At 36.3% G+C, this 23,524-nt stretch overlaps 1 protein-coding gene across 1 annotated transcript; it reads left to right on the plus strand.

Annotated features, from left to right (window-relative positions):
- The first annotated feature begins 21,084 nt into the window (after positions 1–21,084).
- On the plus strand, positions 21,085–22,238 carry LOC131042765 (glycine-rich cell wall structural protein-like). Its single transcript, XM_057976081.2, has 4 exons — positions 21,085–21,157; positions 21,260–21,423; positions 21,543–21,639; positions 21,826–22,238. The coding sequence occupies exons 1-4, from the start codon at positions 21,085–21,087 to the stop codon at positions 22,236–22,238; spliced, it is 747 nt and encodes a 248-aa protein (XP_057832064.1).
- Positions 22,239–23,524: the final 1,286 nt, after the last annotated feature.

A 23,524-nucleotide genomic window follows, 5' to 3' on the forward strand; every position in this document is an offset into this window, starting at 1 on the left:
ACTCCTCTCTCTATCTCTTTCTATCCATATCTCTCTACCTCTATCTCACTATCTCTCTCTTATTCACTCCATCTCTCTACCTCTATCTCTCTATCTCTTTCTATCCATATCTCTCTACCTCTATCTCATTATCTATACCCCTTAGGACACTATTTGGTGTTGTTATAGGTCATATTGTGTGCTAAGGGATCATATAGTGTCCTATGACCCCTTAGGACAACCTATGACCCCTTAGGACTCCATATGACATCTTATGTATCGTTACAAGTCATATGGTGTCCTAAGGATTCATATGGTGTCCTATGACCCCGTAGGACACATGCATGGATCCTTAGGATACTATATGAACCCTAAGAATACCATATGACCCTAGAGAGGGAGAGAGGGGTAGGAGAGTGAGGGAATGGGAGAGAGACACATCTAATAGAGGAGGAGAGTGAGATAGAGAGATACATACTAGGAGGGAGAGACAATAGATAAATGAGAGAAAGAGAGATGGAGAGAGAGAGAGAGAGGGGGGAGATCGCGATAGAGAAAACATAATATTGATGAATCAAAACCTTTAGGTCAACATAATTTGTATTCTGATGATGTTTCAAAATCATTGTTGTTATTATAGATGTATCTTCTTCTTCATCAATAACATACAAAGGTAGCTCATTAAACAAAACAAGCATTATCTCATCATCTTGCTCAATATAACTAGGTAACTCATTAAACAAAACAATCAAAAACTTGTTATCAACACTTTTTCCTTGCTCTTTAACCTATTGTTCTATCATCATACATATCATTTTATTGCAATAAATTTAATTTTTCTATTTCTACATCATTTGCAAGTGTATTGACAAAAGATAACTTTGTTTCTACCTCAAAAAAGTCTCTCTTTTGTTCAACAAAATAGCTCTTTAGATATATATAATAGGACCTCTTGGACAAAGGCAAATGATGCTAGGGCATGAAAGTTGATTTGCAAAAGGACTTTGATAAGATTTGGGGATTCCTTGAGATGGAGACATCTCTTTAAAGGGTTTCTCTTGGGGAATGATGACCTAGTTTTCTACATATATATAACATCTTACATGCGTTGAAAGCTTCTAAAACTTGGGATTTCAACTTTAGAAGACTCACTTGAAGGTTGAATAGGCTTACCTTGACCAAAACTTTTAAATTTGTACTTACGAACCTCTTCTTTCATAAGATGATCTATTGTAGTTGAGGGAGCTTGTTTGAGGATAGGAATTGAAAGAGCCGATTAAATCTCCAACCTCTGAAATTGAGCAAGAAAAACATTCATCTACTTCTCCTTGGTTTTTATCTCACTACAAGATATTCTTCATACTTCTTCGTTTGATCCTCTAAATCTTTCTCATGATGATAGGCTTGATAAGCCCACTCATCCTGTTACAAATCAAATTCCCTTGATAATTATACTTATATTCAAGTTCCCAAGGGGTTTGAGTAGGGATGGGTGGGTGGTAAGCATATTGAATATGCTAATAGCTTGTTGTATAAAGTTTGTCTGGGATAAAACTAGCAGTGTTTTGGGTCTAATATAGATAATATGGTGTAGGAATATCACTCCCATGAAATAGGGGTTGATAAGACAAACTCTTATGAAGTATAGACATATTTATTCATTCAAAGAGCTAGAGAATCAAAATAAAATAGATTTGCTTTGAAACATACCAACACTTGGACTATTGAAACAATAGATTTGAACTTAGAGTCACTAGGCATGTGAAGATATTGCATCAAAAGGAAGATATCATTGATATAAATACAAATATCAACAATGTATGGAAAATCCTTAGACTGAAACAATCCAAACTATCCCACTTGGTGTGCTAAAAGTTTTTGTTACTAAGGATTGTGCCCAAATGCTAAGATGTAAAACTCAATAATCTTGCACAACATGGGGAGTTTCTCAAGCTATGAGTGACCTAAAACAAGGATGAACCTCCATACTATGGGATAATTCCCTTGGAAAACCTCCTAAAATTATTGCACTTGAGAAGAGAAAATGATAGAAAGATTTCTTTTGAAATGAAAACTACTAGCCCTAGGAGGCGATGCATTAAAATTTTGAGATTCTACTTGCTATCCTAAAATCACAATCAACTTCAATGGAGATCAAATTTCATTTGCAACTCAAATTAGAAACATGTAGTATATAATTGATTCATAGGAAAGTTTTAAATTCAATAATTGCTTGAAGGAAAATGATTGTATTCACAACTTCAACTTGTCAAAACACTCAACAAAACTTACAACATCTACTAACATGACACTTCTTGCCTTGAAAATGCATAAATGAGACAAAATTGAAGGATCTTTAAATAAACCATAGGAACATCATCATATCATCCATTTAGGAGTCAAATAACAAGTTTAGATTCTATTTATTGGTTACATGTTATCTCTATTAGCCACGTCTATGGAAAACTATAAAATTTTGTAGGCTAGAGAAAGTGTAGATTATGTCATTGAAAGACTCATTCAAAAGAAATAATATTGAAGCTTTAAATAAAAACACCATGCAACAAAAGAAATCAAGCTCATGATTATAGTTTTGACATTCATGATGAGTGTAAATGAGACAATGAATTCACTTATCAACAACATGTGATGTCAACTAGAGGGAAGATTTGTCACCAAGATATTGAATATTGGGGGCACACATTAGTGTGTCCAATTGTGATCAAAGATAAGAAATGATTTTGTGTGTGTGTGTGTGTGTGTGTGTGTGTGTGTGTGTGTGTGTGATAGATTCCATTAGTTTTGATGTTAAACCATTTGTGCATATTTAGGATTAAGATTATATATGCTATATACACAAAAATGTGACTATACATAAACAATTAATGCATGAAGTTAACCAATATAGCTCACATGGACACACAATTTAGTCACAACAAAAGAGAATTAATATAATGAAAGAATACAAAATATTTTTTTCCACCGTGCCTTATCAATGCACCAAGCTATGATATTCATATATCCAAGGATATAAATTGGGTAGACTATAATATTGAATTCTCATAATGAAAATACAACAATGTGTAACATCTAAGAATTTCATTCAAATAGATTGGTGTTCAACAAATTTATAGATTTTTGTGTGAGAAAATAGAGGGCAAATTAGTTGGAGAGACCAAAGGTTCTCACGGCTTGAGAGGATTGGGAGAATATGAAGAGAACAAGTTTCATGCTTGTAATTGAGGAACTCAATGTCTCTCCATGATTCAAGGGGAATCAAGGGTGAGTGACATGTGTCTTGGATAGAGTGGATGGTAAGGATCTAAAAAGTATTTTTTTTAGGGATGTGAAAATAACTCCTATGCCTTAAGTATTGCAAGTGTACAAGTGATATGACATATGCACCTACTTGAGAAATTGAGAACATAAATATTTGAATATTTATTATTAGGCATGCACAAATGATTAGGGATATTAATTAATTTTTCTTGCGTGTTTAATTAATTAAATATTCTAGTGTTTATTGAATTTTTAGATGGGGGTGAGATAGATATTTATTTATCTAAGGGAGCTTATAGAAAAATGATGTGGAGTAAACACTATAAATAGGAGTCAATAATAAAAATTTTATTATTTAATTAATTTTAGAAAGAAAATAAAATAATTAATCAAATACAAATGATTAATTAGAAATAAAATGACAATAGATGAGCTGGAATGATGATGTGTCAATTTTAGTTGTCTAAATATACTTTTTGTGAATTGTATAGTGAATATTTAATTTATTTGAAACAATATTCTTATGACCCAAAATATAGAGTCACACTTGCAACATTAGCTATCAATTGATGGAGTAGAAGAGGACTAAAATCATAATAAATTCAATCCAATTATCTCACACAATGTTTAAGTACCACATGTTAATCACAATGAAGTGTGATACAAAATACTAAAAAACTAATTAAGTGCCTAGTAGAATAATAAGAACATCCTCATAAGTGTTCTTTTGGTCCAACCCTTGCTTGTAGTGATTCGATATTTTGTTACATATTCTTGACCATAATTTATGTTGATTTGTTCATTTTTTTTTTCTTCTCTTTAAGAAATATCTAAAGAGAATTGAAAATTTCCTTGTCTAGCTTGTTCAAAAGGTTTTAAGTAAATTTTGGTATGCTTCTATACCTTATTCTTTGTCTTATTCACTCAATATCTCTTGAATTATCACCTTCTTGCTTTAGGAGGGTTGCCTCCTATGGGATGAATGAAGTTATTGTGATTCACTTATATGTACACTTTGGTGTATTATTGTATTTATGCTACAAAATTGACGAGTTCATATATGATATTTAGAGTTTTAAAGAAAACATATGAACTGCTTATTCATTAGATATAGTTGCATATTTGCATTTAGTGATTTCAATGGAAAGGAAATTATATACAATGTTGAGTTTGTTAGGGTTTATAGTTTTGTTTTCCAATAATCCTTGAACATAATTAAATATACATATGACTATTTCTTGGATCAAATTTTAGGACTACATCTAAAATCAGTTTTGTTCATAGATATTACTAAAAGACCTATATAAAAATCTTGTTTTGCCATAACTTTGGCTATCATAAGCCTATGAATTAATTTATAGAAGTCAGTTTAATATAAAATATTTCTCATCTTGACTACATTAACTATCAACAAGAAAAGAAGATTAATCAGTTTCGAGAAGAATTGGAATACCTGTATGCAGATTTCATTGTGTTCTCAGACCAACTATGGCTGTAGTAGTGATAGCACCTGTTCTGGTTTGATCTAGTATATTTAAGGCTCATTGCTAGTGGATGTTGCTTGCATCTTCATTGTCTACCTTCGGCAAAATCATATCAGGGCACCCGATCAAATTTGACGAACATATGCTTTCTGCAGTAACAATATTGATGGAAAATTGATCGAGCGGAAATTGTAAGCGATGTTGCTGGAAACATCCAGTGGGAAGCCCGAAATCTAGGAGAGCACATTGACAGCGCATCAGCAGCCATTGCAACCGCTCCTCTAACCATCACAGGCGTGCAGAAATCAGAGATGGGGGTTTGATCATTAGGGTTTAGTTGCGCCCAACAATAGCGATTTCGTTTCCAGACGTTAAAATTCACTGAGCATTAGACATGCCACCAGCCACACCTGGGATGCCAGGATTCAGGTCATCTGCAGAAGAGATCACACGACAAGGCATTTGAATCACTGAATTGAAGCGCTAACGACACATTCAGAAGCCGGATTTTCCATTCTCTCCCATGATCAGTTGCTACAAACCCACTATTAGCTGCTTTAGTCACTATGAACCTATAAGCTGGGTTCAAAACATTAAACCTTCTGCTACCCTAGTAAAAACAGAGATAAGATTGCAATTTCTTGCTTGGTATGGGCGAAACTGGGGTTATTGGCGAGTGGGTTGATATGGGCTGGGATGATTCACCACATGTCCCACAGTTGGTCTTCATGAAGGGCAAATGGGTAGATATGGTGGCATATAATTGGTTGAGGGCAGACTTAAGAAATTTCAGACCGATCTCCTAGTATTTTTGGGGTTTTTTCAAAGGTCCAAGCAGTGGAAATTGGCCGAGTATGGACAGATCTGGTGAAAGGCATCAACGATTTTTGGATCGTAGGCATTTTGGTCAGGGCCCGTGGCAAAAGTTTATCCCAAATCATTTAAAGGGGCTTCCGTGTAAATGATCTACAGAGTTGGGAGGAAAACCATCCTATGCAAAAGTTGTGAAGTTTTCATCTGTAAATGAGGCAATTAGGGTTTCTCAGTCGAACGTTGGTGAAAAGATGATGGACAAACAGTGTAACAGTAACCCGCTTGAGTTATCTTCGTCACATCAAAGGGGGGATAAGGTAAGGGAATCTTCGACATCAGGAAAAGATGATAAGGTAAGTGAAAATCAAACCGACTCTGATTTAGGAGGTGGGTCTTCACAGGTATGGGCTCCTATTCCATGCATTGATTTACTTAATTCTGTTGTGGATTTGAAAGCTCGTTGTTTGCATACACATGCTATTTCTGAGGAAATATGGGGGGATGCAACTAGTTTATCTAAATTTCATCATAAATTGCAGAAAAAGTGGTCTGATATGCGTTATTTTCAATTACTCTCTGCAAATGCATTTATTATTGTTTTCAACTCTTCTTCTGTTAGGGATGAAGTTTTAAAATCTTCACATTACTGGTTTGGTAAAAATTTAGTGTTTGTTTCGGCTTGGAAACCATTTTATGTCCCTGCTTGGTCAAGCTTTAAATTAGTTCCTTTCTGGTTTGGCTTGCCCAAATTACCATTTGAATTTATGGACCCAGAGGTTTTGGAACAAATTGGTAATACTTGTGGTTCTTTCTTATCATCAAGATTTGATTTTGTGAAGGGGGAGGTTTTGGTAAAAATTTGTGTCCTGACTAACCCTAATAATGTTTGCCCTCGGACCTGTATCATTAAATCTCATGAGGGTATCTGGAAACAACCAATTAATAAGTTGGAGAAAGACTTTGGTAAAACTTCCTTGCAATTGGATGCTCCTTTTCTTATGGATTTTTCGAAATCCTCTATTCTGGATAAGGCAGAACATTGCTTGGGTAGTAACGATAATCCATTTTTGGATAAACTATTAGTTAATGGTTCCACTGGGAAACATCCCGCTACTTTTGAGGTTAACCAGGATATGAGGGATGTTGGGAAGCGAGAGGTTTATGTTGTGTCTCATGATCTAGAGTCTGTAGGGTTATTTACAAATAAGGATAAGACAATAGCTCACCAGAATATTGTGGTTTCAGGGAACAACAATGTGGATGATCTGCTTCCAAATCTCACTACCTCAAATTCCTTGGATAAGTCACTAAATGATGGTGGTGGGAATCCTGTCTGTCCTGTGAAGTCAAAAGAATACTTAGACAGTTGTCAGGGGATTGGTCAGATTTTTGCAAAGAATGATGGGGTTGTCTCGAAGTCTAATGTTGGGGTTTCTTCTCTAGGGTTTCCTGATGATGCTATCCTTGCTCAACAAGTCAAAGAATTGGTGTCTAATTCTTCGCAACATGTTGATGTGGATGTGGATAATAACGCTGCCTTAAGAAATAATATTCAATTAGTGGACATTCCTGTTATTGTGCCAGATGAAAATCTGGTTCACTAAGTAAATGATCTTTTTAAAGATCATGAGCATCAGATGGATGAGGACATTACGAATAGGGTTATCTGTTCCATTGAGAATGACTTGGGGGGAATTAAATCGACCCTTCCTATTTCTACATCTGCTAACCCTTTTGATGTTTTGGCCTCATCAGAAGTGGGCATCATAGATAATTTAGTCATGACTTCTCCTAAGTCAAGTAAGAGTTTATCAATTGTTCAAACTACTCTAATTAGGGCTTCATCTGTGGTTTCTCCTGGTAGGGGTAGGCCTCCAAAGAATCGAAAGACTCAATTGGAAATTGATGCTGGGATTCAACAGACTTTCTCTCTTTCTCCTGGTGTTGGGAAAGGGAAGCATTCGGTTTCTCTTGGTGACGCTATGAAAGGAAGTGGTACTCCTAAGGGTAAGAGGAGTAAGAGGTCTATTATCAGTCCTCCTGTGACTAGGTCGGGAGCTGTGAAGCATAATCTTGAAAGTAGTTTTGGAGAAGGGAAGTCTTCTCCGTCTAAAGGAAAGAGGGGAGCCTCGGTCTCCCCTCGAGAGCAATGAGAATTATATCTTGGAATGTTAGGGGCTTAAATGCCCCTAACAAGAGGTGCTTAATTAAGTCCCAGATGGACTTAGTTAAGTGTGATATTTTCATGTTGCAAGAGACAAATTTATCAAAGGAGTCTGCTGATTTGGTTTTTTTTTCTTGGAGAAAGTGGGAATTCCTCTCCTCTCCAGCTTGTGGTGCGTCAGGGGGTTTGGCATTGCTTTGGAATAACTATAAAATTGAGGTTGAGCTAGTTGCTTCTACTGTAAACTGGATGTTGGCCTTAGTTAAAAGCAATCTTTCGAAGGTTAAGTTTTGGCTTTTTAATATTTATGCCCCTTCTGGTATTCAAAGGAAGACTAAATTATGGGAGATCTTAAGAGAATTTCCTCCCCTTTAAGGCATGGTCCCTTTATAATCTTTGGGGGGGATTTTAATGCTATCACTGACTTAGGAGAAAAGAAAGGAGGTATTCTTCCTAATAAAAATATTATGGAAGACTTTGAGATGTTCATTAAGGACATGGGTCTTTTTGATTGTCATTTTCAGAATGGGATTTTCACATGGACAAATATGCGAAGAGATTTTTCTCAGATTGCGGAAAGGTTAGACCGGTTTTTGTTATCAGATGTTTGGATTGATTCAGAGTTCGAATTTTTTTCCTCTATTCTTCTAGTTTTGGGGTCAAATCATTTTCCAATTTCCCTATCAATTTTGGAAAATAAAGCTCCTTTTAAGTCACCCTTTAAATTTGAACCTATGTGGTTTAGAGATTCTTCCTTTTTGCCTTTGCTCAAAAATTGGTGGAGTTCTGCTCCTAATTGCTCTGGATCCCGAATGTTTCAGATTGCTAAGAAGTTGAGATTTTTGAAATTTAATATTAGAAAATGGAATATCTTGCATTTTAAGAACATATTTCAAGAAAAATAGAGGATTCAAGATATGATTGTGTAAAGCGGAAAAATCGAACCCTAGTTGTTCTCCCCTCCCCAACTCCAAGGAGAGAGAAGGGAGGTCAGGGTTGATGGTTTTCACTTAGGAGAGACTTTACATTCAAAAGAGGGGCTGAAACCCACAAGATCCAATCCCACACAATGCAGGATTGGATTCTAAATGAGTTTCAAGGGTTAAGACATCAAGGATACCCTCTTTTGTAAAGAATATAGATAGAATGATTGAACTAGGAATGTATGTAGAAGCAAGAAAGATTCACTTATAAATAGAGATAGGGATACGGGATGAAGCTGCGGACCTGGAATTAGCAGTAAAATGTCGAGACGATGTTGTTCTGCAAATTTGAGCGAAAGTTGACGGGACGATGGCGCCCGGCGTGCACACGGTCCTCCGAAAAATCCGCGAAACGAAGGTGGATCTGTTCGTCTCTGCACAAGGATTCCAGATCTTCAATTATAGCCGCGTACCTGCAACCTACACACAAAAAAGAGAGGACGATTGGGGGGTTAGGGATTAGGGGTTTTCCTTTAGGTCAAACCCCGGTTTTGGAATTAACCAAGAAATGAGAATGCTATAAATGTAAATGTTTGTAATGTAAACAAGTACTGATACCTTGTTGTAAGAATGTTTGTATTCTTACATGTGAAGGTGTAATGTATGTTGTATGTTGTATGTTGTATGTGATCTCCTCTTCAATGGTTGAATCCTTGTCTTGAATGAAACACCTAGCCTTGAATGGAGACTTAGAATGCTCAATTGCTTGAAAGAATGCTTGAATGCTTGAATGTTTGAATGTTTGAATATCGCTTCCGCGTCTTGCCCTTGCTTCTTTCCTTCCTCCTCCTTTCTAGGAGAGGAAAAGTAGTTTATATACTTGTCAATTAGGGTTGAGAGACTGATTTTTCCGACCTTAGGCCGACCTAGAAACATTATTTTCCAATTTGCAAACTTCAAGACCTGATGCCCAAAAGGAGACCGGGCCCAAAATAGGGCCAGGGACCAGGGCGCTGGGCGTCATGGTCCCACCTCCCGGGACAGCAGGGTGCAAGGAGGGATCATGCCAAGGTGTAGAAAAATGTAGTTTTTGATGTCACAAGCAGGTTTCGGGGTCTCCATTCAGGTTCAACATTGCGCCGCCATCGTGAAGACCCAAATGCAGTCGAAATTGCAAGTGTCACAATTTTAGGATGCTACATTTAGCCCCCACTTTAGCGGGAGTATAAGCGTACGCTCATACTTCTGGTAAAGTACAAGGAAACAACATTGAAAAACTTTCACCACGTCAAGGAGGCAAGATACACCAAGCCCCTAGTGGACTAAGGATCTTACGACTTTGATTGACAAAGTAAAAGGGAAGATCATGAGGGAGAACCATGACTATCAGTAGTAAGGTTCCCTCACTATGAGTCATGCAAGAAAGATATAAAAAAATTTCAAGGAAAAGATAAATTTGTCAAGAAATTTTCAAGTATCTTGAAAAGATATGAACGGGATGTATGCCCCCCTACGTTAAAGCGATCGCACATGCCTCATCGGGGGTGATTGCTTTAAGGTAGTGATACATATAAGAAATGAGAAGGGAAAGGAGCACGTTATCACAAGGATTTAGCCCCCAAGTGTGAGATAAGCCCAAGGATAATAGACACAAAACACAAAGCACGAGGTGACTTCGCTTTCCTCGGGGTTAGTATGCTGTATGTATATCATATGTATGTATGCATAATTGTTCTTCATTCCCCAATCAAGGAAGGTCACCTAGAAGAAGGGAACACATGTGTCTTTTGAGTCAACATGAGAGAGACCAAAAGAGATCTCAATGTTTTGCATCGTCCTCAAGTAGACAACACTAAGGACAACAAATAGAAGAATAAGAATAACACATAGAAGAAGTAACAAAAGAGATCAAGAGAGGAGGAGAGAGTCTGCTATGCTAATGAAACTAGTCTAGCACGTCATCCACCCCCCGATCTTGCTGATCAATATTTCGGAAAGGCAGGAAACATGCTAGAGGAGGAACATCCAACACAACAGATGGAGCTATCACAAGATCCAAACAAGGGCTATGTTCATGTTCCAAGCCACGTTGTTCTTGTCTAGAAGCTAGGATAAGTGCTTTAGAAGATTCGTTAGATAAATGGTTATCAACATCAACATATTCATATTCACTATCAGAATGAACAGGAGTAACATTTTCATCATGAATAACATTTTCATCTATATCATCATCAAGATTTATAAAAATAGGATCTTTAACTCGCACAGGATCAAGACCATCATGCATCTTATGTTTAGGAGATTTTGGCTCAATTTTCGGCTGAGGAGAAAATGGAATAATACTGTCTGAAGGTGTTTTTGGGGATTGCAAAGTTTGAGAAGTAGCTGCCTGAGCTCTAAGACGACGCTTTCGTCGACGTTCACGTGCAAAACGATTTCGTCTAGTCTTAGTAGGAAGTTGAGGAGATTGAGGAGGAGGAATGTTCTCATCCTTATCACTTGGGTGTTTAGGTTGTGGTCTCTTAGGTTGGATAATAGGAGAAGAGGAAGGTCTCTTCTCTCTATAAGAGGAAGGAGGAGGAACTGCTCCATATAAAGGAGGAATATTTGGTTTAGGAAGGAGACCAAGTCCATCATGACGAGGAGGTATAGGTCTACCTTTAGAATGTTTATTAGACATAGGCATAGTCACATCCATAGGGATGGGTTGGGAATCTTCTTGAGGAAAGACATTAGTTTTATCTTTCAAAGGAAGAACTTCCTTCTCAAGAATGATGGGAATATCAAGTTTGGGTGTTCTAGGTTCACTTAGAGATAAGATCATATATGTTTTCCACTTTTGATAAGATTTGAAAAGATGATCACTTCGCGGTGGAAGAGATTGAAATTGTTTAGGCCAAAAATAATCAATAGGAATGCTAGAAGTTCTTTCAGCTGGTTTAAAGAGACTATGATTGATAGTAACAACTTCACCATTATGGGGAAATTTTAAACACTTGTGAATAGGAGAAGCAATAGCTTTCATGGAAGATAGCCAAGGATAGCCTAGCTTCACACAAAATTGTTCGGATGACGGAATAATAGCAAAGTTCACCTCAAGGGATTTGTTATGGACCTCAATAGGTAATGTAATAGAACCAATTGCAGGAGAAGAAAATGCATCAAATAATTTCACAACCACATTTGTTTCGTCATAGATCACTTGATTCAATTGCAAAGTAAAAAGAAATTCTTCAGTAATGACATTAACCATGCAAGAAGGATCAATAAGCACTCCACAGAAAGGTGTATTCTTGACTTTTGCAACTATATATAAAGGACCATTAAGTGCCCTGATAGTTTCACTGGAATCAAATGTGATGGAAGATTCTTTAGGTATTTTCTGCTGCTCTACAAAGTTAATCACATTCAGAGTCATAGACACAAGATCATCAGGTGAGACAGAGGAATCATTAGTATCAATCACATTAGAGGTATGAGAAGGTAATGGATCAGTAAAAATCTTAAGATTTTGGTTAGGAGGAGCTACATATGTGTTGCCTTTATCATTCACACCAGAAATAGAGATAGTATTATTATCAATCAAATTTTGAATTTTACCCTTTAAAGCAAAACATTTTTCAGTATCATGCCCAGGATGATGATGAAATTGACAAAAAGATTTGTTATCAAAATAGGGTGAATTAATCTTTGCAGGATCTATTTGCTTTATAGGAGGAAGAGTAAGCAAATTTTGTTCCAATAACTTATTCATAATACTATGCAATGATTCATTCAAAGGAGTAAACTTTCTTTCTTTCTTGAAAAACTTAGAAATAGGAGGCACACCTGATGTTGCATTCACATTGTTGTTGATGATGTTTTCATTGAATTTAATTGACTCTCTATTCGGTTTAAACTTCCCAAATGGTTGTTGACTACTATCAGCCTTATCACTCGGAGCCATAGGATTTGCTTGTTCCATTTGACTCACAGTCAGTTGATAATTGTGAAGAGTTGCGCACAACTATTGGAAAGAAGTAAACTCAGAAAACAGAAGTTTTTCTCTAATATCTTTTTGTAAATTAGAAATAAATATTCTTTGAATATCATTATCAGGTACTGGAAAACAAATTTGAGCATACAAATGCTTATATCTACCAATGAAATCAGTCACTTTTTCTTTAACACCTTGTTTACAATGCATTAAATCAATCAAAGTAACTTTAGGGCTTATATTGTTTTGAAATTGTTGAATAAAAGCATTTGCAAGTTGTTCAAAAGAAGAAATAGAATAAGAAGGCAACGAGCAATACCATTGTAGGGCTTTATCTCTTAATATTCTAGTAAATAGTTTTGCAAGCAACCTTTGGTCATAAGCAAAATCGGTACATATTGTTTGAAATGTCTTAACATGTGTTAGAGGATCACCCTTACCATTATAAAGCTCCAAATGCGGAATTTCAACATGTTTAGGGGGGATAGCTCGAACAATGTCAAGAGAAAGTGGGCTCGCAACATCAAATGTGGGCACACTAGTCTTAGATTGATTCATAGAGGCAATTTGTTGTTGTAAAGAAGAGACAGTTTGTGCAAGATTGTTGATGGTCGCTTCAGTCGAAGAGTTCATATTAGACGTGTTAGATTGTGATGGAGGTATTATGTTATTGAAAGAGGGTATTGATTGAGAGTAAGGTGGTGGGACACTATGATAGTTAGTCATAGGAGATGATTGGAAAGGAGGAACACTACAAGGAGGAATGGAATGGTTAAATGAATTGCCCCCTTGCGTCATGTTCATTTGTGGAGATATAACAGGAACACTCATTGAAGGAATGAGTGAAGAAGTTGGATTGAATGAAGGAAGAGGGTTGATTGAAGAAGAGGGATTTCCCCCATGACTAGTGATCATAGGAGGAATGTCTTGTATTGAAGTAGTCATTATGTTTGATGTAAAAGTAGGTATATTAGCAATAGGAGTTGTCAAAGAAATAGAATGATTGACTTGAGTAGGAGGTTGTGTATAACCTAAAGTTTCGGCACAACTCTTCATAGGCATCACATTCGAATCCACAATGTGTGCAATACCACGCAAAATATCAATTCCATTCTTATCACTTTGAACCATACGTTTTAGACCCTCAATTAAGGAAAGAGCTTCACTATCAGGGTATTCTTGAGACATCCATTGTCGAAAATCATCAAATTGGTTATCCAATTTTGAAAGTTGTTCTACAGAAACCTCATGGAGAGCTTCTTCATCATTAAGAGGATTAGAGGAATTACCCATGTCCTCGTTAAAAAGGCCATTCAAATTAGGTTCCATCTCCTCAGTAATTAAACCTTGGAAAGACTTAATTCTAAGGCTTCGTCTAACGAGAATAGTGTAAGTAGGGCTTATTGTTGTAAAACTCATGCACTAAAGAGAGAGAGAAGATTTTGAATTTTATAGGTAGCAAATTTCAATAAAATCAGCCAATCTCCTAGATTTAAGCTGTTAAATACAATCAGGACAATCTCCTGAAATTTCATAAAAAATGTCGGGGACGATGGCGCTCGGGGTGCACACGGTCCTCGCAACTTTTTTCCAAATTTTCAGGGATGAGAGATATTGTGATTTTGTTGCGGAATCCAAAGTTATAGCCGATTTGGAGGTGTTTTGATCAGTGAAATTATCAGTCAAAGGTTGAATCAAGAGGGTTTTAAAAATTAGGGTTTTGACACTTAACCACTTAATTTTCAGAATTAAAGCACAAATATGAATTGACAATTTGCAATAGAAGGATAGATCTGAAACAAGCATTAACAATTAAACATTTCACAAGCTCAATTACTAAAAAGAAAATTTTAGGGTTTTTTATGCAATCAACCTCTAAAATTTGCAAAAGATCAAACATGGAAATGTAATTAAGGAAGCAAATTTTTCAGATCTAACCATGAATAATCAGAATGAGGATGTCCTCGTCGGGTTCACCAAAATGTAAAGCGGAAAAATCGAACCCTAGTTGTTCTCCCCTCCCCAACTCCAAGGAGAGAGAAGGGAGGTCACTAGGGTTGATGGTTTTCACTTAGGAGAGACTTTACATTCAAAAGAGGGGCTGAAACCCACAAGATCCAATCCCACACAATGCAGGATTGGATTCTAAATGAGTTTCAAGGGTTAAGACATCAAGGATACCCTCTTTTGTAAATAATATAGATAGAATGATTGAACTAGGAATGTATGTAGAAGCAAGAAAGATTCACTTATAAACAGAGATAGGGATACGGGATGAAGCTGCGGACCTGGAATTAGCAGTAAAATGTCGAGACGATGCTGTTCTGCAAATTTGAGCGAAAGTTGACGGGACGATGGCGCCCGACGTGCACACGGTCCTCCGAAAAATTCGCGAAATGAAGGTGGATCTGTTCATCTCTGCACAAGGATTCCAGATCTTCAATTACAGCCGCGTACCTGCAACCTACACACAGAAAAGAGAGGACGATTGGGGGGTTAGGGATTAGGGGTTTGCCTTTAGGTCAAACCCCGGTTTTGGAATTAACCAAGAAATGAGAATGCTGTAAATGTAAATGTTTGTAATGTAAACAAGTACCGATACTTTGTTGTAAGAATGTTTGTATTCTTACATGCGAAGGTGTAATGTATGTTGTATGTTGTATGTGATCTCCTCTTCAATGGTTGAATCCTTGTCTTGAATGCAACACCTAGCCTTGAATGGAGACTAAGAATGCTCAATTGCTTGAAAGAATGCTTGAATGCTTGAATGTTTGAATGTTTGAATATCGCTTCCGCGTCTTGCCCTTGCTTCTTTCCTTCCTCCTCCTTTCTAGGAGAGGAAAAGTAGTTTATATACTTGTCAATTAGGGTTGAGAGACTAATTTTTCCGACCTTAGGCCGACCTAGAAACATTATTTTCCAATTTGCAAACTTCAAGACCCGATGCCCAAAAGGAGACCGGGCCCAAAATAGGGCCAGGGACCAGGGCGTTGGGCGCCATGGTCCTGGGGGACCAGGGCGCTGGGCGCCCTAGTCCTGAAGGACCAGGGCGCTGGGCGTCATGGTCCCACCTCCCGGGACAGCAGGGTGCAAGGAGGGATCATGCCAAGGTGCAGAAAAATGCAGTTTTTGATGTCACAAGCAGGTTTCGGGGTCTCCATTCAGGTTCAACGTTGCGCCGCCATCGTGAAGACCCAAATGCAGTCGAAATTGCAAGTGTCGCAATTTTAGGATGCTACAGATTGAATGTCTTAATTCACATGTGATTCAACATGGTATGGCGCCTCTTGTTTTTGATGAACTAAAATTGCTAAAAGTAGAGCTTGAAGAAGTTTTGTCCAGAGAAGTAATCTATTGGAGACAAAAATCGAGGGAGATCTGGCTTTCAGATGGTGATAGAAATACAAATTTTTTTCACTCTTCAACAAAAATTAAGAGAAGTAATAATAGGATATCTTGTATTGAGTGTCCAAATGGCAGACTTTTAACAGAACAAGAGGATATTGCTTCGAAGGCAGTTAGGTTTTTTAAGTCACTATTGTCTTCGGAGTATGGAGATCTTCATAATAACATTTCTTCTAATATTCCTTCTTTGGTATCTTTGGAAGATAATAAAATGTTGATGTCTCTTTTTTCTTTGGATGAAGTTAAGAATGTTGTTTTTGCAATGAACCCTGATAAGGCTCCAAGACTGGATGGCTTTACTCATTTATTTTTTCAAAAATGCTGGGATTTTATGGGAAATGATGTTTTACTGGCCCTTGAGGAAGCTAGAAGGAATAGGTCTGTTTTGAAAGAGCTTAATAATACAATGATTGCAATTATTCCTAAAAAAGAGGTTACCAAGACATTTGCTAATTTTTGCCCTATTGCTTTATGTAATACTTTGTACAAGATTTTTACCAAGGCTATTTCTTTAAGGTTGGCTAAAATTTTACCTAAGATCATTTCTTCAGAACAAGGTGGTTTTGTTCCAGGAAGGGAGACGACAGAGGGAGCTATAGTGGCACATGAGGTTCTGCATTCTATTTCTACTCAGAGAATCCCGACCGTGATCCTCAAATTAGATATGATGAAAGCATATGATAGAGTAGAATGGGGGGCCTTGTGTGTTGTTCTACTTAAATTGGGCTTTTCCAAGGCATGGGTCAAATGGATTCGTGCTTGTATTTCTTCTGCAAGGTTCTCGGTTCTAATTAATTTCTCTCCTTGTGGTTTTTTCTCCTCTTCTAGGGGTTTGAGGCAGGGGGATCCCCTGTCTCCTTTCTTGTTCATTCTTCTAGCTGAAACGTTCAGTTGGGCTATAAGAGCCGCTAAGCTAGGAGGGCTTTGGAAGGGAATTATGATTCAGAATGTTCCACAAAGCATTTCGCATTGCTTGTTTGTAGATGATACCTTGTTATTCGGTCAGGCCTCTTTGGGTGAGGCAAGAGTGATAAAGGGGATAATACAAAATTATGCATCCTTTTTTGGTCAGAGAATCAATGTTGATAAGTTAATGATTTTTTTCCTTCATGCTTCACAATTGGTTTAGGATAGATTAAAGATTTTTTGGGGATTTGCATCTAGAAATCTTCCTTGTTCTTATCTTGGTATACCTTTCTTCATTAAGCAGGATAGACTTGAGTTTTGGGATAAGATCATTTCAGTTATCTCTAGAAGGATCCTATCCTGGAATCATAGATGGTTATCTTTGGCTGGTAAGATTGTTCTTATTAAGTCTGTCCTAAATGTTGTTTCTATTTATCTCATGTTTGTTTTGCAGTCTCCGAAAGCGGCTCTTGTTTGTTTCCAAGATACTCTTAGGTCCTTCCTTTGGAGTAATAATAAAGATGGTAAGAAGAAACTCCCTTTGGTAGCATGGGATAAAGTTTGTTTGCCTAAAAATCTTGGGGGCACAGGCATCAGGAGTCTGGAAAGTCAGAATTTAGCCGTAGGTGCTAAGTTGGTTTGGAAATTGTATGAGAGACCATTCTCCTTTTGGGCACAAATTATGTTTTCTAAATATTTAAATAACAGACCAAGAGAATATATTTTTCAAGTTTCTAATTTACCGTCTAGTTCAGCTATTTGGAATTTTCTATGTAAATGTAGATCAGTGATTTTGCCTCATCTCTCATGGATTGTTCATAATGGTAGAAAGGTTAGGTTTTGGGAGGAAGTTTGGAATGGACATCCCCCTCTGGTGAACTCAAGGGATTGGTCTCCTTTAATTTCCACTCTTTCTTCCCTTTGGGGTGTCTTTGTGGCCGATTATTTTGAAATTGAGTATAGTGGGAATCTTAAGGTGGCAAAGTGGAAATCAATTGAGTTTTTAGATATTGATCAAAATGTGAAATTGGAATATGAAAAGATGTTGGCGGAGAGAGTAATAATTCTTTCTGATGTTGACGATGAGCTTATCTGGACAAGGAATATCTCTGGTAAGTACACAGTTAAGGATGGCTATAATTCTCTCTTGGTCGCTAAAGATTTATCTACTTGGCCATACAAGCTATTTTGGCATATGGCTTGCCTCCCAAAGGCTCATGCTTTTGCTTGGTTAGCAATGCAGGACAGGGTCCTTACAGAATGAGGTTGGACAGGTTGGGTATTACTGCAATATTTTCTTGTGTCTTTTGTAATAAACATTTAAAATCCTTTGCACACTTGTTTCTTCACTGTGATTTTTTCCTATGCTTGCTGGCAGTGGTTGTTTGAAAAGCTTAATCTTTCCTTTGTTATTGGTAAGGATCTCCTTTCCCACTTTAGAGTCTAGCCTCTCCTATTTGCCTCATCTTTCTATGCATGTCTTTGGATTATTTCTCCTTCTATTGTGATTTGAAATATTTGGTTAGAGCGTAATAATAGGATTTTTAAACAAACAAGTTCTTCCTTGGCTGAGGTTTTATTGAGGATTGAATCTTCTATCTCTGAAGTTGCTTTGTCTTTTATCTATAAGAATTTGGAAACCCTTACCTCTTTTTCTCATTGGGATGGTAGGGTAACTCGAGTTTGGAGAATGTTATCAGTCTTACCTTCTCATGGATCTATTTTAAATAAGACTAATGCTATAAGTAAGAGAAATTTTGCTTGCTGGAAACCTCCTCCGCAAGGGCACTTTAAATTGAATTTTGATGGTGCTTCTCGTGGGAACCCTAGCCTAGCAGGGGCAGGTATGGTAATTTATGATCATAAGGTAAGATTTATTTAGGCTCATTGTCATGAGATTGGTTTCAAGTCTAACAATTGTGCATAATTCTTTGCTTTGTCTTTTGGTTTGGATATGGCTATATCTTTGGGAATTAAGGACTTGATAATTGAGGGTGATTCTATGGTTATTATTCAAAGTGTCATGAAAAAGAAGTCGAATTGTTGGCAATTACAATATATACTTGATCATATTTTGCAAAAATTAGACTTTTTTATTCCTTCTTGATTTTCCATTGTTATAGGGAAGTGAATAAGATTGCAGATTTCTTGGCTAATTTAGCCATTGACAGTGATGCTAATATGCGGGAGGTAAGTGTGGATGAGATCCCTTCCTCGGTTTTGAAATTTTTGAAGTAAAGAAGGGCATAGTTGTTGTCTTCATCAACCTGCTTATTTGGTGTGGCTTTTCTTTGGTGTGGGTTCTGCTATGCTTGATCACAATGTTTAAGTTGACAGGGTGTCTGATTATGGTTTCATTTCTACTATGTGGTATCATTCTAACTAGTGGTTGGAGAATTGTGTGTCATAGACAGGGGTGGTTCAGACTGGTGTTTTTTGGCAGCAATGGATATGCATCCTTCAGTGATCATACTTTAATCTTCCTTCTATATGCTTCTATTGGCGGCTTTCTTTATATCTAATGTGGCTTATGTAATTGGGATAGTTTTTTTGATGTACTATGCCAATGGGCATTTGGTATTGGGTAGAATGGGCTTGTGTTACTTAAGCAATTCTAAAGGGTTTTCTTACTAGTTCTTTCCCTTCAGTGCTTTTTGAACCAGACACTGTAAAAAAACTTTTAAAATTTAATATAGTTCAGTGGTTCTATCCACTTTTATAAAAAAAAACAAAAAAACTATCAACAAGAAAAAATATTCCAGCTTGACCTTTTTTACCACATTGATTACCTACATATAAAAAAAATAATAATAGAGAAATAATATAAAATTTTGACCAAAAAACTTATAATTAACTAATCAAAAACATAATTTACCATTATATTGATAAGAGATGGCCAAAAATAATTTAATATAATCAAATATATAATATTAATTTAGTTCATATTTTTATTCATTTTAATTAAATAATATTATATTATTTTAATTTACTTTAAATTTAAATTATTAATTTAAATTTAAATTATAAATTTATTAATTTACTTTAAATTTAAATTATAAATTTATTAAATAGGTTTAGTTAAGTTTTTTAATTAAAAACAATAAAGCGCTGGGAGATTTTCATCGAGGTACATTCATTGCATATATTTGGTTCTTTAAATTATTTTTATTATTTTTAGATGGGAGGTGAGGGACCCCACAGCCCAAATGAAAAAAAAAGCGGGGCGGGACGTTTATGTTTACCCCGCAAACGCACAAAAACCAGCAATGACGCACGCTGCCCGTTAAGTCTAACTGCACAGAAACAGTGCGGTCAACATTTCCCGACCTCAGATGAACCAGATGTCTCTACGTCATAGGTCGTGTGGATCCGTTACCTCCACGCCATCTTAGCAAGTGGACATGGGAGGGATGTATGTCAATGGGCTCCGGATGCATGTCATTTGTACGATAGTGCCGTTTTGGAGCCAGAATAGATGCGTCCTCTCAGTGTTATGCCATTTTGTACATCAGGCTCATGTGCTCTTTTGCAGATCCATTAATGTTTTATGGATAGCAAACAAATTCATTAATTAAATTACAGTTCCGCAAAATACAATTGTTCATAAAACTGGTGAATGGGCCATGGTCGTTGGGTTATTTATGACTGTAATCTCCCTTTACGGAATCTCACTTATTAGCTCCCATGTTCTAATAACTGTTCATTCCTTTCGTTTACATCTAATTAAGTTTCAATTATTAATTTAATAAAAAAAAAGAAGTTAATTAACAAATTTCATATATATCAATATCTGTTCATGTTTTAACATTTTTGAATCATAAGTAGTCTATTTGTGCATCATTGTTGGTACCATTAGGATATTTTAACAAATCTTATAATGTACTGTTACTATTCAGAAAATAGAACAATAACTATAAACAATTAAATTCATACAAAGACAACAAAAAAAATCATCAAAATTGAAAGTGTGCAAGATTAGCTATACAGCTAATGTTTCTCTAATAAGAAAAAAACTCTTTTTTTTTTCTCTTTTCCTTGCGGATATTCCTGTCACAGAAACAATAAATTCTGGTCCAGTTATTATTATTTTGTCATGGGCCTCTCGCTGGCAATGTTTATTTCCTATTTATTTCTACTGGTACATTGTACGAGTTCATGTTGGGCGAGAAAGGGATGCTGCTCAGCGTATTACTGTTGGGATTCATATTGAACATTCCTGCTCGGGAAGGTATGCCGGTATGCAAGCGTTTTATGCGTGTTTCGTGGCCAACTGTTTAATGTGATTGTGATTTTCAATTTTTTTATTTGTTCGTTGTTGGGATGTTTATAGTTGCGCAAACAGATAACTTTGGAGGTGGATTTGGTGGCGGCGGCGGATCTGGTGGAGGCGATGGAGGTGGGTTGGGTGGCGGCAGCGGCGGGAGGTTCGGATTTGGTGGAGTTCATGGCAGAGGTATTGGTAAGGGCGGTGGTTTTGGGGTGGGATTGGCAAAGGTGGAGGAATTAAAGATGGATATGGAGGCGGGATAGGTAAGGGGGAGGAATTGGAGGTGGACACGGTGGTGGAATTAGTAAGGGTGGAGAGATTGGAGGAGGTCATGGTGGTGGAATAGGGAATTGGTGGTGGAATTGGAGGTGGAATTGTTAAGAGTGGAGGAGTTGGAGGTGGACATGGTAGTGGAATTAGAGGTGGATATGGTGGTGGAATTGGTAAGGGTGGAGAGATTGGAGGAGGTCATGGTGGTGGATTAGGGAATTGGTGGTGTAATTAGAGGTGGAATTGTTAAGAGTGGAGGAGTTGGAGGTGGACAAGGTAGTGGAATTAGAGGTAGATATGGTGGTGGAATTGGTAAGGGTGGAGAGATTGGAGGAGGTCATTGTGGTGGAATTGGTAAGGGCGGGGAATTGAAGGTGGCATTGGAAAAGGTGGAGGAATTGGAGGAATTGGAGGAGGTCATTGTGGTGGAATAGGGAAAGGTGGAGAAGTCAAAGGTGGATATAGTGGTGGAATAGGGAAGGGTGAAGGAGTCGGAGGTGGATACAATGGTGGACGAATTCAAGGTGGACATAGAGGTAGCATTGGAAAAGGTGGAGGAATTCAAGGTGGTCATGGTGGTGGAATAAGGAAGGGTGGAGGAGTTGGAGATGGATATGGTGGTGGAATAGGGAAAGGTGGAGGAATTGGAGGTAGAATGATGGTGGTGGTGGAGGTATTAGAGGCAAATATGGTGGTGGAGGATTTGCCAAGGGAGTATGTGTTGGTGGTGGATTTGGTGGAGGTCATGAGGGTACAATTAGAAGAGCGATAAGCAAGGGAGGAGGAATTGGACGTGGGATTGGAAAGGGAGTGTTTGTAGGAGCTTATGGAGGTGGTGGTGGTTATGGTGGATATATATATATATATATAACGTTAGCTAATAACAATCAATTCTTAATAGAGATTTGTCCGACACATTAGAGTCTCTAAATGTTTTAATTACTTCAATAATTACTTCAAAAGTAGTTTAACTTTTAATTTATTTTTCAAACATACATTTTTGTTGTGGTTCCATATATGAACAAATGCTATATATCTGAACAAGTGCCACATACTAGTGAGTACTTGTCATTTTTATATTGTAATAGAAGTAATAAATGTAATAATATAAGTGTATAAGATTTTAATTTTATGTAACTATATTTGGTTTTTTGAATTAATTGATTTCATTTATATAATTTAGAAATAGAAATAGTTAATGTCTTTAGAATTATAATTGAAACTTAGAAATATATGCATTGTAGGTTAAAATTATATGTATTGTAATTTGATTTTAATTTTGATTTTGAAAAATGATATTGTATTAGAAATAATAAGATATATTATAATATTATCTAATTCTATTCCACTTATAAGTGATATAATATTAAATTAGATGAGGATAACCCTAACCTAACTACAAAATAATTTTAATATTATAATAAAATATTGTTATTCTAGATATTATATTATTTTTATTATTATAAATATAATCTTATTTTTTTTTTAAAAATATTTTATTAAATTGCATGAAGATAACCCTCACTTAACTAATATATGTATGTATGTGTATGTGTATGTGTATGTGTATGTGTATGGGTATGTGTATGTGTATGTGTATGTGTATGTGTATGTGTCTATATGTGTGTGTGTGTGTGATAATTAAATTTACAATTCATTTAGAGAAGATTATGGTTAAGTTAGGATTATGTTTAAAATTGGTGTTAGATAAGGCTTAGGTTAAATCTTTAGTTAATTATATTATATTATTTAAATATTATTCTAATGAAAAATTACAGGACATAAAAGAAAATAAAAAATAATCTAAAAAAATAAAACTATATTAATTTAAATCCAAATCTTCCTTTTCATTTTAAATAAAAATTAAAAAAAGACAAAAAAAAAGTAATCTAGTAAAAAATTAAACCATATTAATTTAAATCTAAATCTTTCTTTTAATTGTAATTGAGGCCTTGAAATGATTCATTTATGTTATTTGGATTAAATATTTGAAGTCATAATTTCTAATTCATTCAACTACTCTTAAAAATGTGAATAGAGGTTTGTCAACATTTAGAC

The sequence above is a fragment of the Cryptomeria japonica genome, chromosome 10 (assembly GCF_030272615.1).
Source record: "Cryptomeria japonica chromosome 10, Sugi_1.0, whole genome shotgun sequence".
NCBI classification, from domain to species: domain Eukaryota; kingdom Viridiplantae; phylum Streptophyta; class Pinopsida; order Cupressales; family Cupressaceae; genus Cryptomeria; species Cryptomeria japonica.